Below are 13,488 nucleotides of genomic sequence, written 5' to 3' on the forward strand. Positions count from 1 at the left end.
GGTTAGGTAAGTGAAAGCCACACACAATGTGTACTCTTTCCTATCCCACCTTTGAGGGGTGTGTTAGATCTGAATGCCATCGGCAGGTACATCTTGGCAGGAAAAAGGTCACAAACTGCTATTGTAGGGCTACTCCTCTCTCATTCCTTTGTTTAGTAGTTTTCTTTACATTTTGCTGTCATTGTAATGTTCCCAAAGGTTTTATCAGTTTCTACCTCCACAGTTAACCTTTTTGGCTCCTGAATACCAGAATTATTAAAAGGAAAAGCCCAAAGAGCTAAGGAAGAAATTGCATTTCCTTAAAAAATATTTTCTGTCTCAAGAAGTACATGTGAGGATAAGGATTTCAGAAAGAAAAATGTTCCTTTTTTTTTTTTCTTGCATCTGTTTCCTCTGAACTAAGTGAAGCCACAGTTTATAGATTTTTTTTTCTAGAAGTTCTGAATATACCAATTGGCCAATTCAACTCACTGATTAGACAAAAAAAGTTATAAATAAATTCTGAAACATAATTTCTTCTCTCATTTTCTGTCTACTAAAATATGAGTCATTAGACTGCTTTGAAACTTAAGTGTTTCACATACTATTCAAAGGACTTCTTGGTTATAAATAAATAAAGCAGCTAAATATAAACCATAGCCATACCTCTCACAGCTGACTGCGAAGGCTGAGTCAGAACTTTGATGTCTAATGCACTGTTGATATGTTCTTCTAAAGAAGCACAATATCCATCCACAACGCTGGTAATAGTTTCCTTCAAAGTTCCAAGATTATGGAAAACCTGAAGAGCTGTTCCAACTTGAGTTGGATTCTTTAAAAAGGTGGGCATGGGGGGTGGGAATAGGTATAAAAGGAAAACAAACAAAATCAATATAAATCTACAACTTTAAGTGGTACTTGAGTAGTTACTATTATATTTTTAAATTATCACAGGCAGGAACAAAGGGAGTCCATTTAGAACAAATATTATTTTTAGTCATGATTTCTTCCATAAAAGACAAAATTAAATACTATGTATATTATTTTCCCCTTTTCCCTTTTTCTCATCCTTTAAAGGATAATAACAAGATCAAAAATCTGTTATATTATTAGAGCTTATTTAAAATTTACCACCAATCCCTATCAAGACAGCCATGCTGGAAATAACAACAACCCTACATCTGTTTGAAGAATATCTGCAGAGTTAACTGAGGGCAGATCCATGCAGACTGACACTATTCATTATATTTCATTCATTCAATTCATTCTAACCAGAAATATTTATACAGTGCTTACTATGTAGGTCTTGGTTCCAGGTGCTAGAAATATAGTTGTAAACAAAACCAATTAAGTCCCTACCATCATGGAACTTCTATTTACTAAGAAATATATATTTTTTTAATTTTTAAAAAATGGTTTTTTTAAATTTTTTTTTTAACGTTTATTTATTTTTGAGACAGAGAGAGACAGAGCATGAACGGGGGAGGGGCAGAGAGAGAGGGAGACACAGGATCGGAAGCAGGATCCAGGCTCCGAGCTGTCAGCACAGAGCCCGACGTGGGGCTCGAACTCATGGACCGTGAGATCATGACCTGAGCCGAAGTCGGCCGCTCAACCGACTGAGCCACCCAGGCGCCCCAAAAAATGTTTATTTTTGAAAGAAAGAGAGAGAGAGAGAGAGAGAGAGAGAGAACATGCATGCACAAAAGGGGGGTAGGGGTTATATATGCAAAGAAATATATATTTAAAAAAATTTTTTAAATGTTTATTTTTGAGAGAGAGAGAGACACACACACACACACACACACACACACACACACACACACACACACACACAGAATCCAAAGCAGGATCCAGGCTCTGAGCTCTCAGCACAGACCGAACCACAAGATCATGACCTGAGCCGAAGTTGGAAGCTTAACCGAATGAGCCACCCAGGAGCCCCTTTACCAAGAAATATATTAATAATATATCTGTAACAGAGTATCAAGTAGTGATAACTGCTACAAAAAAAAATCAATCAGGGAATAAGAATAGAGAATGATGGGGAAATTATAGACAGAAGAAGTCAGAGAAGCCAGTTATAAGTCAGAGGAGTCAATTTTCACTACCTGATACTGTTACATGCATCTCTGAGGTGATTTTCAAACCGAGACCTAAATATGATGAGGGAGGGAGTCTGAGGAGGATATGGGGTAAAACAGATCTGAACAGGTATCAACGAAAGCGCTGAGCTAAAATATGCTTGGCAGCTAATCAATCAAACAGCAAGAAGGCCCTGACAGTGGCTAGAGCAGGGTGACTATAGCAGAGAGGAGTAGGCAGTCAAAATACTGTGAGCAGATTGAGTCCATAGTATTATTAACAGGTTGTTGGCTTTGTCACTAAGTACATGAATCATCGAGCCAGAATATGGTTCACATCAACATATATCTCCAGATCCAAATAGCTGAAAGTCCACTTTCATTTATGATTCAGTGCCTGTTATTAGAGGCACTTATTTTAAGAGTTAAATTATTTTATTAACTTAATTTCTAAACTGTTAAGTTTAGAAATAAGACAAAAGATTACTCCTGAAATACACCGGTGTTAATAATAGAACATGCTGTAATAACACACGCACAAACGGAGGCAAAGTAGAATCAGCTTAAAGAAAATAGCAAGAAACAAGGTTGGTGAATAGCAATACCCACTGTAGACTCCCCCCCCCCCCCAGAAAGAGAAGCAAATGGACATCATTTCAAATATTTTAGTGGAAAAAGCTTAATTTAATCTGTTCATATAGTTATAATAGAATTTAATTCTTTTATACACTGTCAATTCTCTATCAGTGAACTACCAAAGAAAATGGGAGAAAATAAGCTATTCACATAAAATTATTAAGTGAAAACATGAGGTATAGCTATGTTTTGGTTATTGTTAGTTCCATTTATTCCATTCTCCCCAGAGTGGTAATATTTTTTTTTTTTTTTATTTTTTAGTAGAGATCAAGATCAAGGGGCACCTGGGTGGCTCAGTCAGTTAAGCATCCAGCTCTTGATTTCGGCTCAGGTCATGATCTCATGCTTTGTGAGTTCAAGCCCTGCATTGGCTCTGCATTGACAGCATGGAGCCTGCTTGGAATTCTTTTTCTCCCTCTCTCTCTGCCCCTCTCCTGCTTGTGCTACCGCTCTCTCTCTCTCATCACATAAACAAATGTTTTAAAAAAAGATCAAAATTATGCAGCTGCAAAGAAATTTCCTCTAGCATTATACGAGTGTCTGTATAATACAAAAACAAGCATTACCTGAGCGACCTTTAAGGAAATTTTCACTTTATAAAGGTAGAATATATATTGTAAAATCGTATTTATTGCCTTTATTATCCTCAAAGAGTCTGAAGAGCATAGCTTCTCAATATATGGTAGGGTTTCAGTGTTATCAGCTGAATGTACATTTTAAGATACACTGTATAGCAACTGAAACACATTTAAAGTTATATTTCACTTGAACGATCTGGCTAATAACATGGACCAGTCTTCATCATTTCCCACTCCAAAAATTATTAACCCCCCAAACTTTTCAACACAGAAACATATATAGCTCACTATTAAAGAAGCATCTGATGTGGTATTATTTGTAATAATTATAATTTATACTACTTACAATCATTCTAGTTGTAATTTTAAGCCTTCCAATTAATGTGACCACTTTTTCAATTAATGCCAGTTATTCACATTCATAGCTTAATGTAAACATGTTTGTTAGTTGGGGCACTACAAAATAATAATTAAAATTCTTTAACATATATACAAAGGAGTGTGCAAATTATATAAACACAGCTCTAAGAATTATCACAAAGTGAACACATCTTTGTAACTACCACCTGGACCATAAAACCGAGTATTAGCACTTCTGAATCTTTTGTACTGTTCCAAATGCACATCTCCAAATATCATCATTATCATAACTTCTAACACTATTGATTAGTTTTGCCTATTTCTGAATTTTACATAAATGGAACCATAAAAAAGCTATTATTTTGTGTCTGCCTTTTGGTCAAAATTTTACTTGTAAAATGCATCCATGTGGTTGCATGTAGCAGTAGTTACCTTGTTTTCACTGCTGTTGATTAGAAATTTACCTTTCTCTATCCAACTAATATCCAACCGGATTACATTTGAGTTATTCCATTTTTTAGGTATTTTAAACAATGCTGCCATCAAACATTCTGGTGCACAGCTTTTAGTGAACATACATGCATATGCATTTCTGCTGGGTAAGAGTAGAAATGCTGAATCACTAGGTATTTGTATGCTTAGCATTTGCAGATTCTGCCTATTTCCCAAAGTCATTGTACCAATTTACACTCCAGCAGCAATAAATGAGTTGTGGGTGCTTCACCATCTTACCAAAATTTAGAATTATCATCTTTTAAAGCTATTCTCTGGAATGTTCATGGTGGTTTTAATTTACATTTCTGTGATGACTAAGAAGTTATCCTTTCTTGCATGTAAATTATCCATTTGGACAGCTGCTTTTGTGAAGTACATATTCATCTCTTTTGCCCATTTTTCTCACTGGTTATTTTCATCTTTTACATATTTGTAAAAGTTGTTTACATATTTGGATGTAATCACTTTCATGATTATATGTATTGCAAAGATGTTCTCCCACTCTTAAGAAGTCTTATAAGGAAAAGAAGTTCCTCATTTAAATACAGTCCATTTTATCAACCTATAGTTAGCACTTTTAGTATCCTAAAAATTTTCCATCCCACATTTATGAAGATGTCTTTCATTCATGATTTATCCTCCAGAAACCCTACTGCTTTACCTTTAATATTTAGATATATAATCCACCTGGAATTACTTCCTGTATAAGAGCCAAGATTAATATTTTTCTATATGAATACCCAACTGACCCAGCACAATTTGTTTTTAAATGTTTATTTTTGAGAGAGAAAGAGAAGAGCAGAGAGAGAGGGAGACACAGAATACAAAGCAGGCTCCAGGCTCTGAGCTGTCAGTACAGAGCCTGATGCAGGGCTCGAACTCATGATCCCCAAGATCATGACCTGAGCAGAAGTCGGACGCCCAACTGACTGAGCCACCCAGGCGTCCCTGACCCAGCACAATTTATTTGAAAGAACAAACAAGGATAAGACAATCTTTGCCTCCTTGCTCTCAAAGCCTACCTTTGCAGTAAATCAACTTTCCATCTATGTGTGTTTGTTTCTGGACCTTCAATTCTGTGCCATTTGTCTATCTGTATGTCAGTTCACCTATGGAAATTATCGTAGCTCTAGAATAAGTCTGGTAGTCCTCCGTCCCTGTTCTTCAGTTTGGTGTACGGGCTATCCTTGCTTCAGGATGCTTCCGCATAAATCTTATAATGGCACATCGTTTCCATCAAAGAGAAAAACTCCTGAAATTTTGAGATTATAATAAATCTATACGTAAAATCAGAAAGAATGGAAATCTTTATAAGTATGAACTCTCTAATCCATGAATAAGGGTAGTTCTCTTCATTTACTCAGGTTTTCTTTAATTTCTCTTAATAATGTTACAGTTTCTTGAAGAGCTATTATATATCTTTCATTTGAATCATTCCTACACGTTTAATATTTTTTGGATACTTAAGTGGTAATTTAAAAATCTTTTTGTTTCTCTGTTGCTGGTATACTGAAAACACAACAGGTTTTTATACATTGAAATTTACCAAAGTTCAGTTATTAATTCTAATAGTTTTTCTGGAGATTGTTTTCAATTTTCTATATATATAACCATGTTATCTCTGAGTATTTTTTATTTCTTCATTTTCCAATCCTTCTACATTTTATTGTTCTCTCTCATTACCCTGGTTAGGATCTTCAGTATGTTACTACATACAAGTGGTACGAGTAATATCTTTGTATCATTCCTAATCTCAAGTAGAAAGCCTTAAACATTTCAATACTGTGATTTTTGCAGATATCATTTACTAAAAAAAATTCTTTGCTAGGTCTGCTAGGAGTTTTTAAGTCATAGATTGATGTTGAGTTTTATTAAATTCTTGTTCTGCATATATTGAGATGATCAATTTTTCTCTTTATTGATAACATTACACTGCACTTCTAGACTAAAGTCATCGTGATAATAATAAATTATCCTTTTTACCTGTCTCTGAATTACATTTGCTAATACTTTCTTAAGTATTTTTGCACTGATTGTCAAGACAGTTAATATCCTTCCTCATAATATCCTTGTTTTGATATCAAGTTTATACTGGCCTCATGAAATAATCAAGTAAGTGTTCCTTCTTTCCTTTTTTCTCAATTCTTAGAGTTTGTGCAACACTGGTTGATTTATTAAATGTTTGGATGAATTAACTAGTGAACCTATCTGTGGGGTTTTCTTTGAGGGAAGGTGTATAATGATAAATTCAATCTTGTCAATAAAACTATTCAGATTCTAATTTTCCTAGTGTTATTTTCAATAAGTTGTTTCTCCAGAAATTTCTCCATTTTATCTAAATTTTCAAATCTACTATTATAAAGTTATATTTAGTGTCCTCTTACAAACATGTTAGTTTCTGTTAAGTGTATAATTAGGTCAACTTTTTTTATTCTTAATACTGGTAATGTGTGTCTTTAAATTCCCCCCCCCCCACCCTCTCATCAGTCTTTTTCAGTATTTACCAATTTAAAGTATTAATCTTGTCAAATAACCAACTATTGGATTTGTTGATTCTATTCTGAGATTCTGTTATTCCTGTTTCACAGGTCTTTGGAGTCAGACCTAGATCAGAAGCCACACATGTGCAGTTAGTAGACAAAACCTTAGCAAATTACTTTTCTGAGACTTACTCATCTGCACCACCTGCGCCAACCTTACAGGTAAATGAAATTATCCTTGTAACCCATCTAGCACTAAAGATAGAATAAAGAGCTCAACAAGAATTAGTTGCCTTTACCTTGATCTGTTGGAATCATAGTTAATGTGGAAAGAACGTGGGCTGTTATATGCAGATAGTCTTGGGATAAAAACCCAACGTTGCTATATATGTAACTGTGTGACACTTGGTAAATTATCACTCATCTCAAACCTTATTTTACTTATATAATTAATATTTCCTTCCTCATCAGATTTTAAGATCTCTAAGGGAACACACCAAGTTTGTTTTATTCACTGCAATACTCGTTACATCTATCACAGGTGTTAGGTGTTTAAGAATTATCAGTTGAATAAATAAAATTTTTATCATTTGGGGGCACTTGGGCAGCTCAGTCAGTTGAGTGTCCAACTTCGGCTCAGGTCACGATCTCACGGTTCGTGGGTTTGAGCCCCGTGTCGGGCTCTGTGCTGACAGCTCAGAGCCTGGAGCTTGCTTCAGATTCTGTGTCTCCCTCTCTCTCTGCCCTCCCCTACTCGAGCTCTGTCTCTCAAAAAAATAAATTAAAAACATTAAAAAAAATTTTTTTATCATTTGGTTTGCTAATCTTTGTATGACAAATGAAGACTATTGAAATAACACATTTAAAATACCTAGGACTCAGTGTATGAGTAGTACAAAATGCTGGTTCTCAGATAATTCAATATTCCAAAAGTTAAAAGAATGCTAACAATAGTCTTTGTTTCAGTTCCCAAGAAATTCTTACTGCTCCATATTTAGTCATCATTTAAATGAGTAGTTACCCAATAAATATGAGTAATCCTGAGGAACTCCTTTCTCTCCTGTGTATCTCAACTTCATAAATTTAAAAATTATGAGGATAGATGAATAGGAATTCCCAAAATTATCTGAAGATCTTTTTTGTAAAAATGTAGCCAACAAGACGTTAACTCCAAAAACTGTGGTTCAATTGGATCAGAATGACACCTGGTTATTGTATTTTTCAAAGCTCTTTAGATTGTTCTGATATAGTTAGCCTGGCAGCCATCTAGGAACCAACATCTGAGAACCACTGGAATAGATGACTGCCAGACTTCAAAGGATGAGAACCATATATTCATTTGAAGATAGTTGTTTTTATTTTATTTTATTTTATTTTTAAGAACAACATAATACACAAAGAAATGACAGAGGAAAACTACAGACTACGTTCAAGGAGCAGTACACAGATTCTACTACCGTGAATGTGATGTACATAAAAAAAGACAGTAAAAGATAATGTTGAGCTGACAAAAAAGGATCTGGTCACTAGCAACACTGAGTGGCATTCTGTAAAACATTTATCTTACTTTGATTGTAGTAAAAAAATTATTGATGTCTTCTAGATAATCACAATCTAAGTTGTTTGAGGAAATGAAATAATCAGCTTTGATGATAGTTGAAAAAAGAGCTTGAACTAGAGAGGTGCAGTGAGAATATAAAGAACAAGACAGATACAAGAGATTCTGAAACCTGGAAACAAACTGGATGCTGACTGACTACAATGGACAAGAGTTAGGGAAGAGCCTAGTCTCTTCAAAGGCTCAAGTTTGGAAGACTGAGAAGATGGGAAAAGAAAAAAAGGACAATCAGAAGAAGGAGACCATTTGGGTGAGCGGATGAGCAGGAGAGAGGTGGGCATGGGAGGATCAGAGGCTGTTGCTAAAAAAGCACTTAGCTGTTAGTCATGCTGAGTCTAAAGTGCCAAACATCTTTGGTGGGAAATGAGAACATTTTTGAAATGGATCATCTCAGCAACCTTGTCTGAGTGGCAAACTAACCTGAATAAAAAATGAAAACAGTAGTGTTGGAAACTATAAATCACAAAGGAAGTAAATCAAGAACAGAATCAGTGAGAGTGAGAGAACAGACATGGAATGATACAATACTCCAGTCAGGAATGAAATTGGAACACTAGGAAAATTGAAAATGCAATCATTTTGTGTAGCTATGATTCAAGTGAAGAACATTTCCTAAAGATATTGAACATTAATGTCCTTTCTCTACCATCCGCTCTCGTCACAGACAAATACTATGTATTTTGACCACAGGCTTTTTCCAAGCCCTTACTAACAATAAATTTCAGGCTTGTAGTTCCCTCATCTGTCAAATGAGGGGGCTGGACTAGATGAACTGTTAGAACACTTTGCACTACTAAAACATAGTAATTTTGTTATCATTCAATGTGTATCATCCACTATACACCGACCATGTGCAAGATACAAGGGATAAAAAAAAATGAAGTACTGCACTCTGACTTTTCGTTATTCACGGTCTGATGGGAGACAGAGACAAGTAAAGCAGCAATTAGAATGCACTATGATAAGTGAGAGGAGAAATGGAAAGTTTAATGAAAACACATAAGAGGGGTGATTAACTCAACTGGGGAGGGAAGAAGAATGGAGGAGTCAGAAATGATCCTGAAAGGAAGGAATCTCAGCTAAGACCTGAAATGAAGCTGTCATGGGAAGGTGTCCAGCGGCATGGAGGTAAGGACGTGTGAAAAGATTTCCAGGAGGAGGGGGAAAGCAAAAAGAAAACTCCTCCAAGCAAAGGAACAGCACGTACAAAAGCCTGTGAATAAGAGCATATGATGGAAACTAAGTCCACTAATATGACATCTGATAGGTAAGAGATCTACATAAACACCTGCTACAAATCCAGGTGCCTACAGAAACAGCTGTCAAATTTTAGGGAGATATAAAAGAATTACCTGGGGGAATTTATCAGCCAAATAAGGGGCATATGGGAAGTTTGTGGAATGCTGGTAATGGTTTTAGCTTTTTTTAATTTTAATCCCAATGTTTAGTTATATGTTTGTTCACTTTGTGAAAAAATCATTGAGCTGCACTCTTATAATTTATGCACTTTGCTGTTAGTTGTATTTTAATTTAAAAGTCTATGGTAAATAATAGGAAATAAAAATGATAACAAATTAGGAGAAAAATGTAAATCAGATACCTTACATACCTAAAACAGTTTATTTGGGGGCAAAGATATTAAATTGAATAAAATAATACACGAATGTTCATATTATTAAATAAACACGAATCTTGTTTAATTTTTTCCCAAGACAATAAAAGCAAGTTTTATGTCTGAATATAAACAATCACAATTGGCTTTTAAAAATAATTAGCTTCCAAGATATTGGCTAATATAAAATACATATTTCAGTTTTGCATGTTGCCATGGACTGGAACGCCTGTGTCCCCTCGCCCAAATTCAGATGAAGCCCTAACACCCAAGGTGGTGGTATTCAGAGATGGGGCTATTGGGTGCTAATTAGAGTTAGATGAGGTCCTGGGGGTAGGACCCTGGTCTGATGGCATTAGTGCTCTTATAAAAGATACCAGAGAGCTTGTACGCTCTGTCTCTGTGCCATGTGAGAGGATTCAGGAAGAAGGCAGCTGTCTGCAAGCCAGGAAGAGACTCCTCACCGGAAACTGAACCCTGCTCAACCCTGATCTTGGACCTTCCAACATCCAGAACTGTGAGAAAATACATTTCTGTTATTTAAGCTACCTACCCGGCCTATGGCTTTTGTTGTGGCAGCTTGAGCAGCCAAATGTTTATGTTTTACAAATAGATTAAATTTAAGACAGTGTCATGTCTAAAATTAGTGCCCCTTTGCCCCCAACGAATTCATGTCCCCCTGAAACGTCAGACTGTGACCTTATCTGGAGACAGGATCTTTGCTGATGTAATTAGTTACACTGAGATGAAGTCATACTAGATGGCAGTGGGCTCTGAATCCAATGACTGATGTCACACAGAGACACATACAGTGAAAGAGGCCTTGTGACAACAGAGGCAGAGATCAGAGTGATGCCATTACAAGCCACGGAAATTCAGCGATGGACTAGAGCCAGGAGAAGTTAAGAAGAGGCAGGGAAGGATTCTTCCCCAGAGCCTCCAGAGGGAGCATGGCCCTGCCAACACCTTGATTTGGATTCGTAACCATCAGAATTATGAGAAAATAAATTTCTGTTGCTTTAAGCTACGTAGTACGTGGTAATTTGTTACGGCAGCCTTAGGAAATCAATACAAACAATTAAGGGCAACAGAAAACCATGCAAATGCACAAAAGATATTCCATGCTCATGGAGTGAGAGAAGACTGTTCAACTGTCCATACTATCCAAAGCAATCTAAACATTCAGTACAATCCCTATCAAAATGCCAAACAGCATTTTTCACAGAACTGGAATAAACAATACTAAAATTTGTACAGAACCACAAAAGACCCTGAATAGCCAAGACAATCTTGAAAAAGAAGATCACAATCTCAGATTTCAAGCTATACTACAAAGCTGTAGTAACCAAAACAGTATGGTACTGGCACAAAAATAGACACAAAGATCAACAGAACAGAGAACCCCGAAATAAACCCACGATTATTCAGTCAATTCACCTATGATGAAGGAGCCAAAAATATGCAATGGAAAAAAAAACCAGTCTTTTCAAGAAACAGTGCTGGGAATACTATACAGCAACATGAAAGAAAATGAAATTGGATCACTTTCTTACACCATACACAAAAATAAGCTCAAAATGGATTTTTAAATGTGAGACCTGAAACCATAAAAATCCTCTAAGAGAGCGCACACAGTAATTTCTTTGACATTCGCTATAACAACATTTTTCCAGATCCTCTCCTAAGGCAACAGAAACAAAAGCAAAAATAAACTACTGGGACTATATCAAAATAAAAAGATTCTGGGGGCACCTGGGTGACTCAGTCAATTAAGCGTCTGACTTCAGTTCAGGTCATGATCTCAGGGTTTGTGAGTTCAAGCCCCGCATCAGGCTCTGTGCTGAGAGCTCAAAGCCTAGAGCCTGTCTTCGGATTCTGTGTCTCCCTCTCTCTCTGCCCCTCCCCTGCTTGTGCTGTCTCCCTTCCCCTCCCTCCCTCCCTCTCTCTCTCCCAAAAATAAACAAATAAAACGTTAAAAAAGTTTAAAAAAAAAAAAACCTTCTGCACAGGGAAAGAAACAATCAACAAAACCAAAAGACAGCCTACTAAATGGGAGAATATATTTGCAAATGATACATCCAATAAGGGGCTAGTATCCAAAATATATAAAGATCTTATACTCAATATACACATACAAAAACAAATAATCCAATTAAACAATGGGCAGAAGACATGAACACATTTCTCCAAAGTTGACATACAGATGGCAGCAGATACATGAAAGGATACTCAACACCACTCATCTTCAGGGAAACACAAATCAAAACTACAATGAGATATCAACTCACACCTGTCAGAATGGCTAAAAGCAAAAATACAAGCAACAAAAAGTGTTGGTAAGGATGTGGGGATAAAGGGAACCCTTGTGCACTGTTGGTGGGACTGCAACTGCAAACTGGTGCAGTCACTTGGGTTGCTTCCATACATTGTCTATTGTAAATAATGTTGCAATAGACAGAGGGGTGCATTTATCTTTCAAATTATGTTAAGTAAATACCCAGTAATAGAATTACTGGGTCATATAGTTATACCATTTTAATTTTTTTAATTTTACGTATATATGTATATATATAGTGTGTGTGTGTGTGTGTGTGTGTGTGTGTGTGTGGTGAGTGGGGAAGGAGGAAGAGGAAGACAGAGAAAGAGAGACAGAGATAGAGACAGAGAGAGAGAGAGAGAGAGAGAGAGAGAGAGAGAGAGAGAGAATCTTAAGCAGGCTCCACGCTGTGCATGGTGCCCAACTCAGGGCTTGATCCCAAGACCCGGGGATCATGGCCTAAACCAAAATCAAAAGTCAGACACTCAACTAAGACACCCAGGCGCCCCTGTATTTTTAATTTTTTGAGGAATCTCCATACTATTTTCCACATTTACAAGAGCCTTCACATTCACTAAATTTATTTTGTCATCAAAACATAGGTAGAACAGGGGTGCTTGGGTGGCTCAGTTGGTTAAGTGTCCAACTTCGGCTCAAGTCGTGATCTCACAGTTTGTGGGTTCGAGCCCTGCGTCGAGCTCTGTGCTGACAGCTCAGAGCCTGGAGCCTGCTTCGGATTCTGTGTCTCTGTTTCTCTCTGTACCACTCCCGCTCATGCTGTGTCTGTCTCTCAATAATAAATAAATGTTAAAAAAAAATTAAAAAATCTTTTGCATTGTTGGTGGAAATGCAAGCTGGTGCAGCTACTCTGGAAAACAGTATGGAGGTTTCTCAAAAAACTAAAAATAGAACTACCCTACGACCAAGCAATTGCACTACTAGGCATTTATCCAAGGGATACAGGTGTGGTGTTTCAAAGGGACACATGCACCCCCATGTTTATAGAAGCACTATCAACAATAGCCAAAGTATGGAAAGAGCCCAGAGGTCCATCGATGGATGAATGGATAAAGAAAATGTGGTATGTGTACACACACACACACACACACACACACACACACACACACACACACACAATGGAGTATTACTTGGCAATCAAAAAGAATGAAATCTTGTCATTTACAACTACGTGGATGGAACTGGAGGGTATTATGCTAAGTGAAATTAGAGAAAGACAAAAATCATATGACTTCACTCATATGAGGACTTTAAGAGACAAAACAGATGAACACAAGGGAAAGGAAACAAAAATAATATAAAAACAGGGAG

General features: G+C 36.5%; 1 protein-coding gene across 1 annotated transcript in view; it reads right to left on the reverse strand.

Annotated features, from left to right (window-relative positions):
• COG5 (component of oligomeric golgi complex 5) overlaps positions 1–13,488 on the reverse strand; it is a 305,015-nt gene that overhangs the window by 136,818 nt on the left and 154,709 nt on the right. Inside the window, exon 8 of the mRNA XM_027071580.2 lies at positions 646–811. Within this exon, the coding sequence (XP_026927381.2) occupies positions 646–811 (166 nt within the window). The remainder of the gene's footprint in view (positions 1–645; positions 812–13,488) is intronic.

The sequence above is a fragment of the Acinonyx jubatus genome, chromosome A2, assembly GCF_027475565.1.
Source record: "Acinonyx jubatus isolate Ajub_Pintada_27869175 chromosome A2, VMU_Ajub_asm_v1.0, whole genome shotgun sequence".
NCBI lineage: Eukaryota > Metazoa > Chordata > Mammalia > Carnivora > Felidae > Acinonyx > Acinonyx jubatus.